Source organism: Sorex fumeus, unplaced genomic scaffold, assembly GCF_029834395.1.
Source record: "Sorex fumeus unplaced genomic scaffold, SorFum_2.1 ptg000064l, whole genome shotgun sequence".
Classification (NCBI taxonomy): Eukaryota; Metazoa; Chordata; class Mammalia; order Eulipotyphla; family Soricidae; genus Sorex; species Sorex fumeus.
The window spans coordinates 5,883,823-5,906,915 of NW_026606121.1; the positions used below are offsets into that span (position 1 = coordinate 5,883,823).

At 55.2% G+C, this 23,093-nt stretch overlaps 2 protein-coding genes across 5 annotated transcripts; both read right to left on the reverse strand.

The window, feature by feature from the left end:
• Nucleotides 1–4,172: 4,172 nt before the first annotated feature.
• AURKAIP1 (aurora kinase A interacting protein 1) lies at nucleotides 4,173–5,118 on the reverse strand. Its single transcript, XM_056128459.1, has 2 exons — nucleotides 4,562–5,118; nucleotides 4,173–4,332 (listed from the first exon to the last, which is right to left on the reverse strand). Exons 1-2 carry the CDS (start codon nucleotides 4,991–4,993, stop codon nucleotides 4,231–4,233), a joined length of 534 nt encoding a protein of 177 aa, XP_055984434.1. The 5' UTR covers nucleotides 4,994–5,118; the 3' UTR covers nucleotides 4,173–4,230.
• Nucleotides 5,119–6,001: 883 nt separating this feature from the next.
• Nucleotides 6,002–13,680, reverse strand: CCNL2 (cyclin L2). 4 transcript variants are annotated; one of them, XM_056128439.1, is made up of 11 exons: nucleotides 13,095–13,475; nucleotides 12,692–12,766; nucleotides 12,497–12,606; nucleotides 11,964–12,084; nucleotides 10,589–10,653; nucleotides 8,206–8,305; nucleotides 8,028–8,132; nucleotides 7,803–7,944; nucleotides 7,293–7,404; nucleotides 7,119–7,211; nucleotides 6,002–7,021 (listed from the first exon to the last, which is right to left on the reverse strand). In XM_056128439.1, exons 1-11 carry the CDS (start codon nucleotides 13,392–13,394, stop codon nucleotides 6,661–6,663), a joined length of 1,584 nt encoding a protein of 527 aa, XP_055984414.1. In that variant the 5' UTR covers nucleotides 13,395–13,475; the 3' UTR covers nucleotides 6,002–6,660. The 4 variants fall into 4 exon arrangements, 3 of the variants coding, with proteins under 3 accessions (XP_055984414.1, XP_055984415.1, XP_055984416.1); XM_056128440.1 differs by lacking the exons at nucleotides 10,589–10,653; nucleotides 11,964–12,084; nucleotides 12,497–12,606; nucleotides 12,692–12,766; nucleotides 13,095–13,475 and adding an exon at nucleotides 9,963–10,067; XR_008794435.1 differs by lacking the exons at nucleotides 6,002–7,021; nucleotides 7,119–7,211; nucleotides 7,293–7,404; nucleotides 7,803–7,944; nucleotides 8,028–8,132 and adding an exon at nucleotides 9,963–10,082 and having other exon boundaries at nucleotides 13,095–13,680.
• Between the last annotated feature and the right edge of the window lie 9,413 nt (nucleotides 13,681–23,093).

Here is a 23,093-nt window from a genome sequence, read left to right on the forward strand (position 1 = left end):
CAGGGGCTCAGACGGGCACGCCCACGCCCGGCACAAGGATACACGCGGCCCCCACTCAGACACGGACCACCGGAGCACCCCACTCTCAACTGTCTCACCCCCAGTCAGGTGTGAAGGTGTCCCTTGGGATCTGCACCCCCCAGTCAGCCAGGTCATTGCTGGCAAAAGATTCAGTGTAAGGGTCAGGGCAACAGCACAGCGGGCAAGGTGCTTGCCTTGCATATGGCCAACTTGGGTTCTATCTCCAGTATCCTGTATGATCCCCGAGCCCCCCCAGGAGTGATCTGAGTGCACAGCCAGGAGGAACCGCTGAGCATGTGTGTGTGACCCCAGGAGAGTTTTCAGTGTGTGACTCAGCGCCTCACCAATGCCAAACTTTGGGCTCACAGGCTCTCAGCAGATACGGAAGCTGCTACCCACTCTCAGGATGGTCTATGAGGGGCACACGGAGGAACAGAGTAGCCAGGATTAGCCTGACCAGCAGGGCATCACACAGTCTGCAAGGATTGCAGTCCAGCTCCAGAGTGGACATGCTGCATAGAGGCAGGACAGGCTGAGCTGGGGCGGGTGGAGCCAGGCAGACAGAAAACAGCGCAATTGCATCCCACACTCAGCATCCACCCCAGTGCTGGGGTCTGAGTCCACCTTTGTCCAACATCCCCAAAGGGAGATACAAGGCTGGGACTTCTCATCAATCTGCTTCTACCCTGATCTTCCACAGAGCCAGGGCTGGACCCTGCAGGCCACGCATCAGGACACAGAGGCCCCTGGAGTCCTAGTGGGGTCATCCATGCAGGCAGCAGTATCAGGGTGACCACGGCCAGCCTCCCTAGAGAAAGCAAGGACCATTGGGTGAGCCCTTGGCATGGCTTCCTCATAGAGGGGCACTCAACTGCGTGCTGGGCATCCAGACCGGCCTGGTGCATGGCTCACTGGCTGAGAAGCCAAGACTCTGGGCCCAAGCCCTCCTGCGCCAGCCCTTCCCTCGGGTCCTCACACACAGGGGCCTGGACCTGGAAACCTTGTACTTCCTGCTTCTCCACGGCACTGGGCTTGTCCCTGGCTTGTTGGGGAGCAGCCTCGCCACCCCAGGTTGTGCACACAGCTGAGACCAGCTTCTGGGTGCCAGGCACCGTTCCCCATACAGCTGCCAGTACCCCAAATGGGCAACTGCAGCTCAACAGTGGGTGCAGATTTGCTTTGTATGGTCAGACTGTCGGACACAGGCAGTGCTTCTTACCCAGACCTTGGCACCACACTAAGGCCCTTTGCACCCCCTCCAGTGGTGCGAGGAGCCTGATTGGAGGAGGGGTTTTCCTACAGTGGCCCCTGCCAGGGCCTCTGCATCCACAGTCAGCAAGAGCAGTTGCCTCAACTGGCCCTTCCCCACAGCACAGGTTCAAGTCTTCAGCTTTGGTCCTATGACCAACAGCCAACTCCCACCACAGCGCACAGCACCCTAAGAGCCCTGAAGACCTTAAGGGACAGGAGCAAGAGTACAAGGAGGGCTTCTGCATAGTACATGGCCGATATGAATTCAGTCCTCACCTCCCCATGTGATCCCTGAGCCCTACCAGGAATGACTCCTGAGTGCAGAGCCAGGAGTCAGCCCTGAGCACCACTGGGTGTGGTCCAGAAACAAAGACTTTAAGGTGCTCCCACACAGGGTTTCCTTTCCCAAGTGTGAGTCTTCCCAGGGTGCCCACGACACAGCCAACAGCCCCATCCCTAACTCGCCCTAAGAGTGAGTGCTGCCCCAATCCCAGGCCAGGCAAAGCTGCCAGTGCTGCACACTGCTTCCAGCCGCCTGCTAAGGGGCCCTCTGACCCTTTTTTGGAAAGTGGCACGTTGCAGGAGTGCACTTGGCAGCAGCCAGACCCAGGGGGGAGGCCACACGAGGTCCTGATGGTCTGACTACGAGAGCCTGAAGTCAGGAAACAGGCCGTGAGACCAGACCAAGTGCAGCGGGGCAGCAGCTGCCTTGCACACGTCCGACCTCGGTTTGATTCCCACCACCCCATATTGTCCCCTGAGCCCTGCCAGGAGTGATCCCGGAGCACAGGGCAAGGAGTAAGCCCTGAACGCCTCCAGATTTGACCCCCAAAAGAAAAAGAAACAGACTGGGATCACCTTGGGATCATCAGCCTTGCAGCCAGCTCACTTCTGCTGCCACTGGCAGGACTAGAAGGGCTGCACGCTTGTGCTGATGGTGCGTCTCAAGGAGCTGCACTCCAGCTGTGGCACTTGCATGTCTCTGCATGTTAGTTTCTGCACTTGTGGTGCTGGGGATCTAAGCTGTGGCAGACCCTGTTTCGTGGCTAGGAATGGCCAGCCGATGGTGGGGTGTCGGGGGAGAGCTGAGCATCAGGGCTGTGCTCCATACATGTGGAACAGCATGGACCTGAGCGTCCATACATCTTTTTTGGGGGCCACATTCACCCGTGTTCAGGGCTTCCTCCTGGTTCTGCACTTAGATCATCCCTGGAAAGGTTCAGGACACCAAACGGGATAACAGGGATCAAGCATGGGTCTGCCACATGCTAGGCAAGTGCCTACCCACTGTGCTATCACTCCACGCCCCCCCTCCCTTTTTTTTTGCCACAACCTACTCTTGCAGCGGGTATTTTGGACAGATCCTGTGTTGACAATTCTTCCTAGTGGGCATCTGAGAAGCTTAAGTGTGGTTACTGGACTGCCACATCAGAGGGCCACCATAGCTGCTGGGGGACACAGGTATGAGTGTGAGGCTGGTATTTTGGGATCCAGCCCCTTCTGGGTCTGTGCTTACCCACAGGAGCCGTGCCCACGCCCCGGGGCTGCATTCCAGAAAGGCCATAGGATAAAGGACAGGCATCTCCATGGCTGCCCTCACCGGCTGCTGTGGCAGGCTGCTGACACAGTGGCCCGCTCAGAAGCCAGGTCACCAGGCAGGGCGGAGCTGCCTGTGGCCAGCATGTGCCATGTACGCAGATGGCAGCTGTCTTTCACTGCCTTTCTGTGGCCGTGTGCACAGGGGCACTAAACCCCTTGAGCATCTATGTCACAGGAAATGGCTAGTGTACTAGTCTTTACCCAGGGAGCAGGCAGGACTCTTGTCCCTAAGGCATACCTTATAAACCTCGCTGCCTCTGCTGCAGAACAGAATGAGGTGTGTGTGTGTGTGTGTTAAGTCGACACTGCCCAGCACTGCTGCCACCTGACAGGTTGGTACAGACAGGAATGCCACAACTTTCCCTCAGGACCTTTGCACGTGCAGCCGCAGTGGGAGGGCAGAGCCCCAGACCTTCCTGCTGCCCAGGAGCAGGACCCAGGTCTTTCCCAGCTCTCTGCTGGGACCTGGGGTCATTCTCTGCCTGAATTTTCTTGGTCGAACTTGAGTGTGGACACACCTGGCAGTGCTGCAGACTCTGTGCTGGTAGGGGCAGGGTTCTAGGCTCAGGATCAAGATGATAGTCTACATTGTAGAGGTAGCAGTGGGATTGAGTCCTTGTAGAGAAGCCCTCAGGACAAGGATGATTTGATTCCTGCCAGGAGTAATCCCTGGAGCCACTGGGCGTGGCCTCATCAAGGTCCCCTCCTCCTGACTAAAACCTTTGGGGTCTGGGGCTCCTCTAGGGTGCTCATGAGCCCTTCTGGGCTGTGGTCCAGAGGCCATATGGGGCACCGGGATGCTGAAACAAGGCAGATGCTTAACTCTTTGTCTCTCTAGCATTTCCATTTAAATGCTGGGGTCCCTGCAGCTGTGCTCAGATTTTGTACATATACTTTTTTTTTTTTGCGGGGGGGGGTGGGTGTGCGCTGTATTGGGGACACATTTGGTGGTGCTCCTGGCTCTGCACTCACATCATGCCTGGTGGACTCAGGAAGGAGTCATAGCAAAAATGGGGTATGCAGCAGGGGGGGCTGGGAAGGCCCAATGGGGAGCCGATGAGTCCAGGCTGTCTCCAGGAACCTGACAGTTACTCCAGGTTCCCACCCCCTTTGCCCAGGAAATCTCCAATCTCGGGGCTTCTCCAGCACCTAAAGACCCCCCCTACTTCATCGCCTGAAGTGCCATACCAGGATCAGAGGGCCACGTGCAGCTGCCGCCTCTGGGCACCTTCATCCCCAACCCGGCTGGCCACTCCTGTGTCCATCCCAAGGCAGTGCAAGGAGGCGGGTAGGCACTGAGAACGGCTTCAGCTGTGTTTATGGCTGGGGTCCACCCAAGGGGCCAGGGGGAAGTGGGTCTCATTTCCCCTTTAAGTAGATCCTGGGGGTCTGCCAGCCGGCGGGAGCGTCCTTGAGGCCCGCCCTGAGCCAGATGCGCCGCAGATCGCCCTCGAACTTGGCCTGCAAGAGCAGAAGGGGGGCGTTGCGGAGGTAGGGGAAGCGCGAGCGTGGAGGGGGGTCCCTGCGGAGCGGGGGGGGGGGGGGGGGGGGGCGCTGCGAGATGCCGGCGAGGAGGGGGACGTGAGAGAGGCGCGGGTGGGGTGGAGCGCTGCGAGACGCAGGCGGGGGGAGGGCGGGAAAGGCGCGAGGGGGGGGGGGCGTCCCACAGCCCCCAGTCCCCGGCTCTCACCTGCTTCCGCTTGAGGCGACCCTCGCGGACCTTGCGGCGCAGGAAGCGCGTCCTCTTGACCAGCTTGCGGTACTTGTGGTGGTTCATCTTGCGCCGGCGGATCTTGAGCACGTTTCGGCAGAGCAGCGGGAGGGCGGTGGGGTGCGGGGTGGGGGGTGGGCGCGGGGGTCGCGGGGCCCGGGGCGGCCCGGCAGGTCCAGTGGGGCGGGGAGCGAGGCCGGGGCCAGGGGCGCGCGGCGGGGCAGCGCGCACAGCGGGCGGCCCAGCAGGCCCAGCAGGGCCGGGGCGGGGGGGCGCGGCCGGGGGCGCGCGGTGGGGCAGCGCGCACAGCGAGCGGCCCGGCTGGACCGGCGGGGGCAGGGCCGGAAGCCGCGGGCCAAGCCGGGGGGCGGCCCTGAGCAGCCGGCAGGACAGGCGTAGCAGCAGAGACATGGGTCGGCGCGGCCTCCGGGCCGCCGGAGTGGCGGGGCCGTGCACGGAGGTAGCGGTACCTGCCTGAGCCGCCCCGCGCCACGCGCGATACCCCCTGACCGTTCCGCAGCCGCGATCCGGCACGTCCGGTCCGTCCCCGGAGACGGCCCGTGCTACGCGCGCGCGGGTTCCGGCCGGGCCGAGAAGGCGCCGGCTTCCGCCAAAGGCCCCGCCCCTTAGGCCCCACCCCCGGAAGCGCAGCCAGGCGGGGCCTGCCCCGCGTGTGGCCTCACCGCTGGGGAGTTGGCAGAGGGGCGGGCCTCGCAGAGGGGACCCACTGCGCGTGGGTCGCAGGGCACGGGTTGTCGCAGGGCCCTCCATCCCCCTACCCCGGTCCAGCCCTCGAGTGCTGGGGGGTCTGCCAGCCCTTTGCAGCCCTGGTGGCGCGGATAAGCGACTGAGCCTAGCCCTGGGCTTGCCCTGCAGTGGAGGGACACTCCACCACCCCTGGGGCCCCCTGCCCTGAAACTGAAGAGGGACCTCAGTGCCAGGCTATGCCCTGCGTTCTGTCCGTCCCGGTAGGGGGCTCGCTCTGAAGAAAGAACCCTTTTCTTCGGAACTCACCCCGTTGTTTAAAGGCAAGCCACTGTAACCTGGGCTCTTAGAAGGCATGTTAAGTCCATCCTCCAGTGCTGCGGCCAGCAAGGCCAGGCGCAGCTGCCGCGATCTTCCCAGCCCACTCAGGAGGGCTGTCAGAATGTTTGTTCTGGGGGCCAGGGCAGTCTTTGACAGAACGAGAAAGGAGGTGTTTAAGGCACTTTTTGCATGGCACCCACCAGCACCACCGAGTATGTTTCCAACACAAAACAGAACAAAAACAAAGACCGGAGCCCCGAAGCCAGGACACTGGACAGACACAAGCCAGTACAAAACTCAATGCCTACATGGGGAGCAGCCCCATTAGGGCACTGTAGGCTGTACAAGGTAACAAGCAAAAGGACAAACTAGGATTCTTCAAGGTTCCAAATGTCCTGAGCAGAGAGGATTGTTTATTAACCACATAAAATGCATATATAGGAAACTTCTCTATTTAGGAGCTGGTGGCCTGCACTCAGCGTCGCACAGATAAAAATAGACGACTTTCAACACAGATCTAAATACCTTCACATTTTAAAAATCAGAATTCTCTACACAAGTTTTAAGCTGACAAGATTCAAGTTCTGAGTTTTCATATATAGCTTTAACTTGTATTAAACACATGTTTATTTACAACGTGAATAGAGAATAAGGGGCTATTAAGGCCATTTTCTCATGTGAAACACTGCAAAATATGTACATAAGTACAACCTAATATAGGCAAAGGTAAGTCATTTTCTTGGTTCAACGTAATTGAGTGTGGGTTCAGGAGCAGAGAGACAGCCTGTTGCTAGCACCAAGGCCCCCGCCAGGACCATGGGTCTGTCCGCTGTGGGGCTGTAGCTGAGGAGGCCCTGGGCCCAGGCCAGCCTCTCAATTCCATTTCCGGATTCATCCCAAGGTCAGATCCAGGGCCGGCCACCATCGCCAGAACGAGTCATAGCAGGCCGCAAGCCAGGCCAGTCCCGATGAAGTGTGCACCAAGGGTGGAGGGGGCAGGCCAGTCCCGATGGAGTGCGCACCAAGGGCTGCCTTCCCCTTGCGCTCTGCCCTCACCTCCGATGCCTGCTGTGCCCAGGGTGGTCCCGCTCGTAACGATGGCCCGTCCGCTCGTAGGAGCGGGAGCGCTCACGTTCCCGCCGCTGCTCTCTGTAGTAATGACTTTTCTTCTTGTACTTCCCCGGATGGTCAGGCCGTTCCCTGGAGTGGCTTCTGGAGCGTGAGGAGCTCCGGCTCCGAGAGGTGGGGGGCTTCTGTGGGGGGCACTTGCAGTCCTTGGCCTTGCGATAGCTCCGCACTTTGGAGGCCTTGTAGGGGGCACCCCGGTGTGCCTGCCTTGGCGGGGAGTCACTGCGGCTCCGTGAGCGGCTCTGTGACTTGGATCCGCCAGATGTGGAGCCACTCTCACTTTTCCTGTGGGGAGGGAACCTCCACTCATGCCACTGGCCGCTAACTATCCCCTGCCCCCCCCACCAACTCCGCAAGGGGAGCCCTACCAGCCAGCACCCACCTCCTCTTTGGAGAAGCGGATCGCGACGGGGACCTGGAATAGCTCTGCTCGCGACTCCGGCTGCGACTCCGGCTCCCGCGGCCCTTGGGCAAGCTGAGGACAGAGGTGGGTGCGGTGAGAGAGGCCTAGGGCAGCCAACCCCTGCCCCCACCCTGCACCTGTCTGGACACTCACCCATTCACTGGGCTGTCGCCCTTGGCTCTCTTGGCACCCTCTGCTTTCCTCTTGGTACTCTTCGCCGAGAGCGGGGATGCTTTGCTCCCTTTGCCCTCTTTGGGTGATTCCGCTAACCAAATAACCGGGTCAGAAACGGCTGAGACAGGTCCCACGCTGACCCTGCTTGCCTATGCGTGGGACCAGGGCCAACAAGCCTGTCTCCCCATTTCCCCTCTGGGCCAGGGAGAGACTTTCTGCTTAACTGAGGTGCAAACCGTGAGACCCACTGCTCCCCATGGGAGGGTTCACCAGGGTGCTCAGTGGACAAAAGCACCTGAGAACGCTTGTCCACACCACAAAGTGAGTAACACAGCTCAGGGGACTGTGTGCAAAAGTGAAGGCCCAAATCTGAGCTCTGCAAACATGGAGCCTTGGGCCAGGCCGGGGAGCCCTTGGAGAAACCCAGTGGGAAAGGGGTGGGGGGAAGCAGTGCCAGGAAGCAATGCCCCCCCACGCCCAGACACTCACCCAGCTTGGGGGCAGGGGAGAAGCCCGCTGTGTGGTCTGGAAGCTGTGTGCCAGCAGGCAGCAGGCCCTTAGCTTGAGCCTTGGCCTCCTCGATGGCATGCTTTCTCTTCTCAACTTCACCTTCCAGGAGCGCCAGATCAACCTGTGAAGCCCAAACCATTCGTCACAGCCAGCCAGGTGCTGAGCTCCAACACAGACACACATTATGTGAAAGCACACACAAACCTTTTTTCGAGTATAAAGCTGCAGAATTTTTATGCAGATTTCCTGAATTTCTTCTTCAGTTGCTCCAAACAGAAGAAACCAATGGGGACGATTGGGCAAAGGGATCTGTCAATACAAAAACATCGGTCAGCAGAAGCCCCACCGAGCCACAGGTGGGTGGGAAGGCTAAGCAGCTCACCTCCAGGGTGCGTGCCGCCAGGTAGATGCAGGCACAGGCAATGCTCTCAGGCTGGAACCTCACAAAGACGTCGGTGCGAAGGCTGTCATTCATGTAATTCCTGAAAGTCAAGGGCAGGAGACTTGCAATGCCCACCACTCCAGGAGCCCTGTCTGTATCACCTACACAGGCACTAGTCCTCTAAGTGGCTACTGTCAGGGCCTAGGACTAGCCAGGCCTGCAAATCTCTAGAGTTATCGAGAAACTTTCTGGGTACATTTTATGAATACAGGGCAGAAAAATAGGGAAATTGTTGAAAAAAAAAATTAAAAAGCTGGCTGAATGTCAAACATGTGTTGCTATGAAAGAAAGAGAACCGACTTTAACTTTACTTTTCCCTCTCCTTTTTGGCCTGCTCTCATGCAAAGCACAATGCCTCAGAAAGATGCTGTCTACCGTGGTTAAAAGGTACCGGATCAGAGAAATCTAAAGGCTCAAGCTCCACAGTGCAGAGAAACGTGCAAACTCAATGAGCCGGCTGAGCAAAGAGCCCGGGAGAGCTTCTCTGAGACGCGGCGTCCACTGGCGTTCCTTCTCGAGGCGGTTCCAGCAGCCTGGCCCTTCTTCACGAGGGAGTCCACACTTGGAAAAGGGGACAGAGACGCCCTTGGGTGCATGGGGATGTCACGCAGAGGAAGGCTCAATACCCAAAGGGAAGTCCTCTTCTCAGGCTTATCAAAGAGCCATTCCAAACTGTCCCATTGCAACAAGGAGTCTTAAAATGAACATTCATAAAATCAGAAGCAACAAAACACTACAAGCTCTATCACAAATAGTACAGTTTAAAAGACTCGTATCATACTTTAGAAGATAAAATACAGAACATTCGTATTTTAGAAGTTTAACGGTTTTAAAGCTGACTCATTTTCAACATTTTTCTTTAGATATATTTCTCTAAGCCTTACACTTAGACCTCATACTGATTTTAATTGCTATTACAAAAACAGAAGCTGAATTCCACAAGAACAACTGGACAGGTCCTACAGTCATTGCTCCTCTGTCCCCTGCGAGAAGCGCCTTGGGGTCCAGAGTCATGACTGGCCCCCCACCTCCACCCATCATGGCTATGCCCCAGATCCTGGCCGAGGTGCTGCACAGACATACTCGATTTCCTCATGGCAAAGTACATTCTTGCTACTCAGGCATCAGGAGCAGTCTGAGTGACAGCACCAAAGCCTTGTCCCAAAACATAGCAAACAAACAGTCCCAACACAGTATACACAAAACCATCAGTACTTTTGTTTCTATGAAGAAATTTCAATATTCAAGGTGATAAATATTAATCCATTACGTTTTAAGTGCTCAGAAACTAAATCCTTAAAACATACATGTAACCTTATGGGTATACTCTTAAGTTACAATATTAAAGAGTGTCCATGAATAATTTAAAGATGCATACCTTTTACCATAATGTGTCAATTTTTAGTTGCTGAAAAGAGCAACTTTTAGACTAATGAAAATAAATACCACAATCCCATACTAAAATCTGAATCCCCATCAGCCAATTGTTAAAGATCTCTAAGAGAGAATTTGGTTGGAAGGATAAGGTACTGCATCTTTATTGCACGGTACAGCAGTTTTAAAGGGACAAAATTCAAATCAAGACAGTTATCAACTCTAATCGATACAATTACCAAAGCATGACAGGATTAACAAGAAGCACAATCGTCAGAGAACCACAGCAGCTGTGCGCCAGCACTAGACTATCGTGCGCATACCACCATCTAGAGCCTTCGGTGGAGAGCCTGCGCGGGATGGCTGAGGACGGCCGCTGTCCCTGCACCAAAGCGCTTGGACAGTAGAGGAGAAGTCTTAGTCACTTACCCTCAGAGGCTACCCTTCGATTGAAAGAGTACAGAAAAGAAAAGTCAAAATAGGTTCTCTACTAGACAGGGCATAGCACCAGACAATTCAGGCAGCAAAACCATGACCCTTACAGACTTAGCTCCCTGGAAAATGGTCACAAGGTGCCCAGAGCTACACTGTCCCTCCAGAGCGGGTCCAGCACACACCCTGGAAACCATCTGTTTCCAGAACCTCAGAAGAGCATGGATCCCGCCCTCCAAGGCTCGCTACCACGCCATCGCAGGAGACGGGACACTAGTCCCCGTGCGAGGCGGTCCCCGTGGGAAGTCCCCTGGCTGCGCTCGTCAGGAATCGGGCAGGGTGCAGGCCACCTTACCGTTCCAGCAGTGCCTGACGGCGGCTGGGATTCACATACTTATAGAACTCCAGCCCACAACCAAGTCAGTCATGGGACCGACTCCCCACTGCCCGGGAGCCTCACACCAACACACTCCTGCACTGCCCTGCTGCGCCCTTAAAACAAGGAAGGTCAACTCACCATGACGTCTGGACCAGGTGTTGATTACGCTCACACTCTAACACCTGAAGGTACATAACGATTATCTGGAAGATACGGGTCAGGCAGTTATTACCGAGAACCTTGAGAAAGTAGAATTCAGATCTTGAGGGTGTCCATGCAGCAATTAAGAGCCTCATGTTAGGTCTAGTGGCTCCTGGTCACATGCCCAGCGTTGCACAGCTGGAGGGTCTCTGGCTGAGGCCCCGGCTACCCGCTCTGGCAGTTTGGCGGTACACAAGCATGGAAGGAACAGGCCGATTTTCATTCTTGTCTCCGACAGCTTTCCATCAGCGTGCTTAGCCTGCCCTAGTATCTGTGCACACCAAGCACTAACTTAAACATGACATGAAAATTTTGGCTCATGAGAAAAGCTCTAAATTTCAAGTGATTCACAAAAAAAATGTAGTGTGGCCCGCTTCCTTCTACGGTGCCAGGGATCAAACTCTGAGCCTAACATGCAAAGCAAGTGCTCTGTTACTGAGCCATATTCCAGCCCCACAAGCAATAATCTGACCATAAGAAAGTCAAATGAGGGGCCAGAGCAACAATACAGTAGGTTGGGCACTTGCCTTGCATGTGGACAACCCAGGTTCTATCCCTTACATCCTGTATGGTCCCCCAAGACCACCAGGAGTGATTCCTGAGTTCAGAGCCAGGAGTTGTCCCTAAGGATCATCAAGAGTGACCCAAAAAAAGATAAAGGATAAAAAAAAAATACAGTCAAACAAGAAAGTATACAAGGAATCCCAGATAAAAGGGCTTTCCTTACCAGAGGCACAAAGAGCAGTTTACGTACCCAGAAATTTTTCAAGGATTACTCCTGACTCTGCACTCAGAAATCAGCCCAGCAGCTGTGTGAAAGGCAAGCGCCCTCCCTGCTGTACTATCTCTGCAGCCCCAAAGAGCAGCTTCTTTTAAGGAGAGTTTTGTATTTAAAGTGTCAGAAGTATTCAGTGCGGGAGAATAGCCATGCTCCCTCTTTAGCTAACATGTCACAAAACTGCTTCATTCACTCCCAAAGTAAAAGGGTTCAAAATACTTCCAGTTACCCTAAGCAGAATTTTGTTATTACTAACGTAAGGAGCGGAGGATGAAAACTGTAAAGATTCTGTTGTTCTAAGTTCATCAACTATTTTTCAAGACCCAAGTAAAAGATGCCATTTCAAAACTCTAAAACTCCAATAAAAATGAACAGACCAAATAATTGTACAACAGACAATACAAGGCTCATCCCTTCCAGGTTATAAACATCAGGTGACACCTTGGGTCCTCTTCAGAGCCGTCAGTCTTGTGTCCAGAGAAAGCCACAGCCCCACCCGCCAGAGGTGGCGCCGTGGCAGGGGCTCATACCCACCTTGTGAGGGTGCTTCACGTGGACACAGAAGCCCAATTCTTTGAGAACTCGTCTCTCGGCCTTGATGATCTGGTTCTTTAGGTTAACATAGTCTTGATCTAGCAGCAGAGGCACCGGTTTCCTTGAAGAGAAACCCAGAGCTGTGAAACCACCGATGCCTTCCCAAGGCAGGACTCTACCACAAAAACCACCACCCATACGAATCTGTGTCTCTCCTCCAGCACTCACGGGCCTCCTCCCCCAGAAGCCCAGGCCCGGGGAGGAGGGAGGGTTTTCACAAGCCATGCTAAACAGCAGGGGAGTGATGGGTGACAAGCAAGGGGGAAACCAGAGGACCAAGGGAAGCCCAACACTTAAGCACAGGCCGGCTATTCCCCAGGGCGGAAGATCCTCCCAGCTATGCCAGGACCACAGACGGCCACTGGGCCATGGAGAGGCGGTATGCTACTGCTGGAACAATCCCACTGGGACCATCCACCCCCAAATGTCGACCAGAACACAACTCAGAGGCGGCGGGCACATTTGAAACTCACCTTTTCTCTCGCAGATGTCGGAGGCGGTGGAAGACGTTGATCACGTCCCGGATACGTCTGGGCGCCTCTTCGATCTTGGAGGCCAGGTGAACGCAGGCCATCGACACGTGCTGCGGAATGGTCGAGCACAGGGTGACACCAGCTCGGGGCTCTCGGGCCCTGGCTACCACCCCGCCGCCCAGCCCGCCCGCTCACCTCCATGGAATGCTTCACGAAGGACTTGGTGTAGAAGAAGCGCTGGAACAGCACCTGTCCGGTCGCCATCGCCACCTGCAAGACAGGCCGGTCCGCCCCGCTCACCAGCGTCTCCACCCGGGCCGGACGCCGCCTCCCCGGGTGCCCGGAACTGACCTCCCGGCCCTGCCTCGCAGGACAGGCCCCGAGTCCGGGTCGGCGGGGGTCGGGGCCCGAGGTCGGCGGGGAGACAGCGGAGAGCGGCTCGGGGATGGGGGCCCGGGTCGATGGGGGCCCGGATGGGCGATGGCGGGGGGCACTCTGGGCGGCGGGGGCCGGTGGGGAGTGGACCGAGGATGGCCCGGGGCGGTGGGGGACGGCCGGCCCCACCCCGCCCCGCCCCAACAAAGGCGGCGGCGCTCACCTGCGGCAGACGCAGCAGGATGCCCGCCGCCTGGATGAGCTCGCAGCCCACCACGCGGAGGTCGGTCTCGGTGTCGGTGTCGAGGCCGCTCGACATGGACGGCGTGAAGCGCAGCTTGTCGTCGGGCAGGAGGCAGTTCTCTAAGGTGATGAGCACTCCGGAGTACAGCCGGTCCCCGATGAGCACCCCCTGCGAGCCCGGCGCTGCGCTGCCCGAGGCCGGAGCCGCGGCCGTCGCCGCGGGGAGAGCGGAGCCCGGAGCGCCCGCCCCGGCCGCCCCAGCCGCCGCTGCCGCCGCCATTTTGTGCCGCCGAGTCTCTCTCGGCTCCTTCCCGGCAGGGCGGCTCCGCGAGACGCCTGACGCCCGGCGCGCCCCGCCCCGCCTGAGCCATTGGCTCCGTCGCGGACGGCCCGGCGTCGCCGCATTGCGATTGGCTAGGGAACCTGCCTGTCATGGTTGAGCCCGCGGCCACGGCCGGAACCCTGAGCGGGCGGAGGCGGGCTCGTTACCCAGGGAGCCCCGCGGCGCAGGCGCGAGGCGGCTGCCTGAGCTCCGACCCGGAAGGAGTCGGCGGCGGCTCGCACAAGATCCGGAAGGAGTCGGCTCCGATCGACCAAGGCGCTTAAACGCGGTCCCCAACTCACGGCGGCGTCCGCTCCCCTCAGCGACCCCACGCTCTCAGGAGATTCCCGGGGAGTTGCGGGCCCCAGCGTCCGTGTGGCCTCCGTCCTCGTCCCGCCAGCAGTGTGTCCGCGAGGCTTCGGGGCAGGCTGGGGTTGCGGAGGCCGTGGTGGAGTTGGTAGGACAAAGGGCCTGTGCTCGCCGGCGTTCGTGTGCCGGCGCGAGGCCGCCGCGGGGACCACTCGAAAGCCCTGGAGCAGAGACCCCGGGCCCCGGGGACGGGCGAGGGCTTATCGGTTGTTTTCTAAAAACCTGAGTGAAATTGTGAAATCTCTTTTTTCTGAACCCCTACAGCAAATAATCTTCTAAATCCACCCCGCCCAGCTTCAACTTTCCGTCATTGCCATAGCTACCGGTTGTCAGACTTCAACCTGTGTTTTGTGCCTCTGCCTTCTGGGGTCGTGGTACGCAGAATTCCGAGGTTTGCCCCCCTTCGCTTAGCTTTCCACCTCCACTCTACAAACGTGCGATGAGAGTGCTTGCTTGAGTTGACGAGGCACGAAAAGCGATGAAAGCGCCTCCTTCCTGACTTCCTCTTCATCTGGGAATGGGATTTTCCTCTTCCCGTGGAGGCCCGGGTGACCCCTGCGCTTTGGGATCCACTGGGGTCTATTACAAGTCGCCCATTTGCCCAGGAAAGACACGGTGGTGTGCCCCCAAAGACAGCACCCCAGAGAAGCCCTTCTGTAGGAAGGCCAGAGAAATCTCACTCCTGAGAATGGGAGGACGCCCTGTGATGCACACCCACCAGCCAGGATGATCTTGCAAGTCAGAGCTCGCTTGTTTTGACTGACATGGCTGTATGTCTGAGGTTGTAACTGTGAGAGGGTAGAAGACAGGTTCAGGATCCTCTGTGGATCCTAATTTGCGTTTCCATGTACAAAGTCGGAGATTAGTGGGCATTTCCAAACAGCCTGCTGTTGGGAACTGGAACACTCAGCCCAACACCGGGGCAGCCAGCCAGGGCAGCCATAAGAGTCTGAGAATACTCAGCCAGATGGGCATCTGCATGAAGAGACCCCCAGATCTCTTTCCTGGTTCTCTTGTGACATCGTTCAAGGGGTGAGGCACATACAGTTTCCCCATGTGGTCCAGTCAATATAAGGCCCACCTTGGAGGTGATGCTCCACAACTTCAAGGATGGCTTCTCCTGAGACCAGGAGGTCAAAATGAAGCCCCTGACCCTTCAAACCTTCTGCCAACTGGTGTGGCCAGCCATTAGGGTCCATTGGTCAATAGAACAACCTCGATGTTTTTACTATTTCCCATGTGCATGACACTTGTTCGGGCGGACCTGGACATCCCAGTGAAATTCCTTACATTGACTCTTAGCTGAACCTGGCCATGGACCCTCTGGGCTGATTATGCTACCATCTCACTCGCCAGTGCCATGTCTCCTTGGAGGCTGAAACTGTCACATACCCTTCTCAGATCACTTAAGAGCCTTCTGACGATCCCATGGTACTCCCTTCTGCACCAGAAGATATCCCTACCTCTATCTCCTCAGGCCCCAGCCACCCTTGCTCCCAGCTGCCTCCTCCACCCCTATCTCACCAACCTCAGCTACCTCTGATTCCTCATTTCTAACCCACTCTGGTTCAGCACTGGCCTCCAAAAACTTGAGACTGCCCCAAGGAGGAAAGGAACCCCACAGTTTTCATTGTGCCCCTCCGATTCCAACCTACGCAGATTATTCACGAGGATGTAGTAGCTGTGCCCCAGAGGTATCCAATGTTTATCTACCCAGAGGTATCCGTATTTATCTACTAACCTTTCACCACCATCCACCTCCTGAATTCTGTCTCCGAAGTCTTCTATTCAGCCAGAAACCTTGGGGTGACCTAGAATTCTTGCAGATCCACAGGCCCTCCTGGGAAAACTGCCACCTACTCCTAACCTTGTTCAACTCTGAGGAGTGGTCTTGTACTTTCCAAGCAGCTCAGAGCCCAGACCCCAACAGAGAGAGGGACCCAGAAGGATGGGCACAACAATCCTAACCTGATGAATGATGACTCTGGGACCCCAACACTCCTGCCAGAGCACACTTCCAGGACCTCATGAAGACTACTAACTTACATGGGGCTAGCATGGGCGTCAACATGCCCCAAATTTCACCAAGGTAGAAGCTGAATGAGATGCATTTTGACTATTTTGAGAAACTGTGAGGCTTAACATATCTATACTTCGTTGGATCCTAAGGACCCCAACAATCAGACTATGTTCAACTTCTCTTTAGCTTAACCTTCTCCATCTTTTCAGACTTATCCAGTTACTTGAAAAACTTCAAGAACTCAAGGGCTTCGCAGGAATGAACTGTTGGGTGTGGTCTTCGATGTGGTGGCTAACCAGGACTCTGGAGGCCAAGAAGGCCAATCATTAAGCTAATATACTCATCTCTGCTGCAGCAGGTCAACTGCAGGCCCACCGGTCTTCACAGAAGGGGTGTGGAAAGGAAAGCACTGCTGATGGGCTGAGAGAAGCACTCCTACTATAAGAATAAAGGTTATGGGGGGAAACCAGTGTTCCCAGAAAGGGAGATGACCAAACCAAGGGACAAAGGCACTGGTGACCCGGCGGTAAGACTCTTACACTCCAGATTTAGATAGGAGAGCTCCATATGAATTGTCCCCCAGGAGCTCTTGGTCACAGTGAATAAGAAGGAGCAGAAAATGGACATCGGTGGCCAGTAGTACAGCGGGCAGGGCAGTTGCTGTGTAGGCGGCAGATCTGGGTTGGATACCCAACACCCCTTATGTTCCCCTGAGCCTACCAGGAATCATTTCTGAGCTAAGAGCCAGGAGTAAGCCTAGAGCTCTGCCGAGTATTACCCAGAAACCAAAGAAAGTAAAAGCATACTTCATCGTGAACACAGGTGGCCACATCGGCTGTCATGAGACCAGTAGTGCCAGAGACCAATCAGACTATGACTACTATTGGGGTCACCTGCAAATCTCAGTCATGCCCCTTGTAGAGTCCAGAGAATGCACCACAGGGGGGATCCATTCCTGTCCAGACTTGGGGAACCAGCCGGTAGTCTTAGTACTCAAGCACTCACCTGAGGAGTGGTAACTGCACCCACTGTTTCACCTAGCCACCTTGGAGAGCTCCTGGAAAGCTACTCTGGCAATCTGGGCCGAAGATGGAAAGATTAGGCTGGCCCTCTGCCAACCCCTAGTGGTTGAAACCCCAAGCAGCCCCATATACAGCTCCATGCCCAGTTCCCCAAGGTAGCAAGGGAAAGCATAGACTGCAGCCTATTCAGTCCTCCTGGAACACTTTCTGCTGGTCTGGAAGCCAGGGAAGGATGACTGTCACCCCATCCAAGACTGCAAGCAAGTAAATGAAGCTATGGCAGGGTTGAAGCAATGCCCAGTCCCTACACCCTTAGCTGCCTCCCTCCCATAGCTACATGGTATTGCCTGGACTTGAAGGGTGCTGCCTTCTGCCTTGGATTGGACAAGATTCACCAGTGAATGGGAAGATCCGAAATCTAGATGAGAGGAGCTGGACCTGGTTTCCCAAGGGCTCAAAAACTCCTCCATGATCTTTGGAGAGGCTCTAGAATGTTACCTGGAAGAATCAAGCTGCCCTGCTTGGTCATCCTGCAGGCTCCTCCTGGCAGCCTCCACGAAAGAAGACTGCTGGGCTGGGACACACACACTTCACCACCTTCAAACCTTAGGTTACAAGGTCTGAAACAAAGCCTGCTGCCAGGGGGCCGGAGTGATAATCCAGTGGGCTGGGCGTTTGCCTTGCACAAGTTCAATCCCCGGTATCCCATATGGTTCCCCGAGCAACGCCAGGAGTGATTTCCCGAGTGCAGAGTAACGAGTAACCCTGAGCATCACCATATGTGACCTAAAAGGATTGAAAAATACAAAAACAAAAATAAAAACCTGCTGCCAGAAGTCACCTGCCTTACCTGCCAGCTTGAGAATGGGACCAAACCGAAAAGCTGAGCTACAGACTGAGGCAGCTGTGAGCATTCCTTGGGGCTTCGTTGCCTTTGGATCCCTGGCTTCACCAGCATAGCCCATCCCTGACACTAAGATACAAGAGGGGTGATAAGAGGAAGCATCTGCAGTGGACCCCGATTGTAAAAGCCAAGGTGATGGAGGCAACTGCCCTGGGCCTTTGTGACCCAACCAAACCAGTCTACGCTCAAAGAGAAGAAAGGAGAGGCTCTTGGAGCACTCAGCTTGGGCCACAGCACCAGCCAGTGGCGTATCTTTTTTACTTTTTTTTTTTTTTGCGGAGTATAGGGTGGCTGTGTCACACCCAGTGATGCTCAAGGGTTACTCTCGGCTCTGCACTCAGGAATGACTCCTGGTGATACTTGGAGGATCTTAAGGGATGCACAATTGAACCCAAGTTGGCTGCATGCAAGGCAAACATCCTACCCAGTATACTGCTGCTCTGGCCCCTCGGTGGTATATCTTCCCAGGAAAATTGACTGTTGTGCAGGTGGGCCCTCCTTTGCTTGTGCATGTCTCTCCTGGTTATAGTGGCTGACGAACTAATTGCAAGGCCAGTTAATCATTGAGTCCCACATCACATGTATGGTGGATATCCGGTGAGAGCCTAGACAGATACAAAACTCAGCTAATGGCAGACATTCACACTGAGGTCTGAACACTCCCTCACAGAGCAACAATACTGAGCGATCCTTGGTGTAGTCCATGCAACCTGACCAGACATACAAGACACCCTCCTGGGTCAGTTCAGGTTGGACTCGCCTTTCTGACAAGAGCCACCACAGGCAGGATGCAGGCTACAATAAGCATACATGGTAACCATTCAGTCATGAACAGCCAGGTCAGGGGCACTCCAAGCCACTGGTCAGTGCAGCAGGCCCAACTCTGAGCCCTCAGAAGGGTTCTGGTGCTGAGTGAAAGGAGAGCTATCAACATCCTCCTGGACTCCCAGTGTGCCTTCCTGCTCTGCACATCCATGGGCCCCTTGTAGGGAATGAGGATCAGAAACCAAGCCAAGATCCTGCAATCTGAAGCCCTGATGCACTGCAGGGGACAGCAGAAAGGGACTCAGGCTCACCAACAAATAGTAGAGGGAAATGATTTTACTAATCGGTCAGTTAAGGAAATGGTGGTAGTGACCCAATCAAGCCTACCTCCCTCTTGCTCTGGAACCCACTGAATGGTCAGATGCCCCAATATTTGGCCCCTGAGCAGAATGAGCAAAGACGGAAGCACTGAGACCGATTTAGGCTGGCTAACTGCCTAATGGGAGAGTAGTCCCTGAGGTCATGACCCTCAATGGGGCCAAGTAGCTTCACGACCAACTCCCCCAATAAAGACTGACCCTGACCAGCCATGGGACTCTTGACTGGGGATACCCAGGTTCCCCATGATTACACAAGCAGGAAGCCAGAGGTGCACCAAAACCAAAAATGAACAGGAACCTTAGAGATGGTATATTAGGATGCTTGCCTTGCACATGGCCAACCTGGGTTGGATCCACAGTATCCTGTAAGGTCTCCAGTCCCCGCCAGGAGTGATTCCTGAGCTCTGCTGCATGTGGCCCAAAAACAAAACAAAGGAAAGAAAACAAACCCAGGTAGCCCATGGAGGCCCAGAGAACAGGATGATTCAGATTGACTTGATGATTCGTAGATTGACTTGATGATTCAGACATTGACTTGACAGATGATGAGGTATCTGTACCTAAACTGGGTGGGTCAAACTGATCCTGTGTTTCGGTATAAGGTCAGACAGTGGACCAGCATTTGTGGCCAAGGTCGTCCAATATTTGGCCGCTAGCTTCCACATCACTTTGCACCTTCACACAGAGTACCACCCCAGAGCTCTGGACTGGTGGAGAGGAATCATACTGTAGACAACTGCCTTGCCAAACTTCTAAGAAAGGAACCAGAGATGGCCAAACGTACTTGCTTTAGCCTTGCTTTATGTATGAGGCACCCCCAGAAGAACAGAACTGTCCCTATTTGAGCTCCTATGTGGGAAGCCACCCCTAATCACACAAGGGGTAAATGGGTGGCTCCAGGAGAGAGGTGAGTTTCCAGTACATCCAGTTGGGCAGGACACTCCAGGCTCTGAGCAGAGAGGGAGGAATTTGACTCTGGGGAAGGGACAGTATGTTCACCTGAGCAGCCCAGGAGATCAGGCACTGGTCAAGGTTCTGATTTCCCAGGCCCTTGCAACCAGGTCATTCACATGACTCCCACAGCAGGTATTGAGCTGTGAGTACACCACAGCCAGAAGGTGTTCCAGGAAGCTAAGACTGGATGAGTGGATAGCCATGACCCTGCCAAAGTACACCACCAAGAACCAGCTCTGGAGAGGTCTTCTCCAGGCATGTGGCACCATGGAACCAGACACTCACCATGCTTAAGAACACAGCACCAGGGCCCCAAGAGATAATACAACAGGTAGAGGGGCTGGAGTGATAGCACAGCAGGTAGGGTGTTTGCCTTGCACATGGCCAACCCAGGATTGATTTCTAGTGTCCCATATGGTCCCCCGAGCACCGCCAGGAGTAATTCCTGAGTGCATGAACCAGGAGAACCCCGTGCATTGCCTGGTGTGACCCAAAAACAAACAAACAAACAACAACAAAAAAGTAAAGCACTTGCCTTGCATGCTACCTGAGTTCAACCCTGGCATCAGCATCCCATATAGAGCACTGCCAGGGTATCTCTGTATGGTTCCCCCCAACAATAAGGAAAACAGGACCACCAGTGTCCAGACCAGCTATCCCTGTGCTCCTGCCAGCATCTCAGAGCAGGACTGTCTTCCTCTATTCTCTGCATTCCCCGGAAGTGAACCCTCCTCCTGGGGCCGGGCAGACCAGGAATAGTGTCTATAAGCATTCTCTTGCTGGTGGCTCTATTAACTCCTTCCCTGCTTGCTCTGGACTCAAGTGTGCTTGCAAAGAGATGCCCTGGAGGACTCTGTGCCCTAACCTTGATTGCACTGGCAGTCACTTCACAGACTACCCAGATGATTGCTGGGCGAAGGTTTATTGGATAGTCCAGTGTGTCTGGTTGTGGGGGGTATGAGCCTTCGCCAGACTATGAAGTGAACAACCCTGGATTGTTTTCTAACATTCTGATCAGGCATCTGCTTGTGTGCAGAAAGGGCAACCCTGCTGGACAGGCACCACCAGAAGATACAGCATCACTGAATATGACACGGATATGACATGGGTATGTCATGGGCTTCTCCTTAGTAGACATCCTGCATCAGGTGCTAGAGGAACAAAGTCCCAAAGAAGCTCAGAAAGGCAGCCTTCCTGCCAGCGGTTAGATCTACCAGGTCAAGGTTGAACCTGTCAAACTGTGCCCCAAATCCAGGAGTTTGCTTCAGACTTCCCATTACCTCTTAAGTGCCACTATCCCGTCTTTCTGGGGACAGGTGGCTCTGCCCAGTGCTCTTCCCCTCCACATCATACTACATCCCAGACAACCTGACCCTGACCACAACCCAGGAAGCCAGTGGGACCACAGACCATGTTAGAAAGGGTGGGCCCAGCAGTACCCATCTGGAAGAAAGGAAATGGAACCATCAGGAGGCCTCACCTCGGAGCTGTACACTACGCTGAAGGCCCTACCCACAGCTGACCTCAGCTTGGACAGATCCGGTGAGACGAGCATGTGCCAGTGCTTGCTGGGATACTGCAAGGGGCTGTGCACTCATGCTCACAGCTTTCCTTGGATGAACACTGCCCCTAACAACCAAATCCCAGGGTTCCACTGCAGGCTTACAGATGTAGACTACAGCTATTCATCTCCTACCACGGCTCCCAGGGTAGCGAGTAGCCACTGGGAGTAGGACAGCTAACTACATCCCCCCCCCCCCAAATGGAGGAAAGAGCCAGTGACCAAGAGCATGCAGGGGACTTCATGGGAGCCCTCCAGGACAGACTGGACTCCCTGGCAGAAGTGACCCTATTGCACAAGAGGGGTCTCGAACTCCTGATTGCCCAGAAGAGAGGCCTGTGTTTCTTTCTAGGGGAGGAATGTTGCTCTGACACTCATAAATCAGCACAGTGAAGGATGTTTTAGCACATCATAAAACAGACAAGAACTGGCTGACTCCTGGAGTTGAAGGAGAGGGATGTGGGTCCCACTGCCTGGATCTTCCCTGTGGTGGTCTGTCTCTGTACTATTAGGACTTCACTTCAGCCCCTGCATACTCAGTGCCTTACGTGTACCCATCACACCCACTGTGGGAGCATTAGGAGAGATGATACTAGAACCAGAAATCCAACTAGAAGTGCCCTCAGACCAGAGAGGTAATGTAGCAGGCAGGGTTGCACACAGCCCACTCAGGTTCCATCTTGGAACCCAGTACGGCTAACGCCCCCCCAAGCACCACCAGGAGTGATCCCTGAGCACAGGAGCTATGACTAAGCCCAGAGCAATGCTGGATGTGGTTCAAAAACCAGAAAAATAGGGGCCAAAGTGGTAATACAGCAGGTGGGACACTTGCACAAGGCCAAGGCCAAGCTGGAATCCCATTCTGTCCCCCAAACACCACCAGGAGTGCAGAGCCAAGAGTACCGCCCCGCCCCGCCCCCCCCCCCCCCAGCGTTGCCAGCTGTGGCCCAAAAACAATAAAACGCAGAAAAATGTTCTTACCTGATCCCCAAATATAAAGCCTGATTACCCTGCCCTACAAAGCCTAAGCTTCTGTAGCTGCTGCAGGCCCCACTGGGTTTGGGAGCGTTGGGGAAGCCCCCTGTCAACAGGGCTGTGGACTGTTCCCACTCTGCACCCATAAGCAGGTGCCTCTTGTGCCACACCCTGCAGTCCCCCAGTGTCAGTTGGGATCAGCTGTGTAGAACACGGAGCGCACGGGCCTAAGGACAATGTTTCCAATCTGGCCCCCGTTCCTGGTAGACTTGAGGCAATCATGTGAGGGCTGGCTTGGATTGGTAATACTTGAGGACTTCTGTCTAGAACCTATGAATCAATTCATGTCGCACTTCCCTGAAACATGCGCACACCAAGAAAGGAGCGTTGTGCTGGAAAAGGCTCCCTAGCTGGTGAGAGCTGGCGGCATTGTGTCCAAATCTGGTAGTTCACAGGCCACGGTGACAGTTGCTGAGACACAACCAAGGGAATCAGGATGTGCCCCAGAACCTGGGAGCCACAGAGCTAGTCTGAGTCCTCCCCACACCACGGCCCTTTGTGTCTAGGTCCCCTGGTACCTCATTCATGATCCACGCTTTGTTCGTGCTGTGTTAAATGCTGCAATTCTGGCATTTATCTGGGAACCCAGAGTTTCGGGGTCTTATTTGTTTCCTCCTAAGTTCGAGTTGTGCCATTAAGCTCGCTGA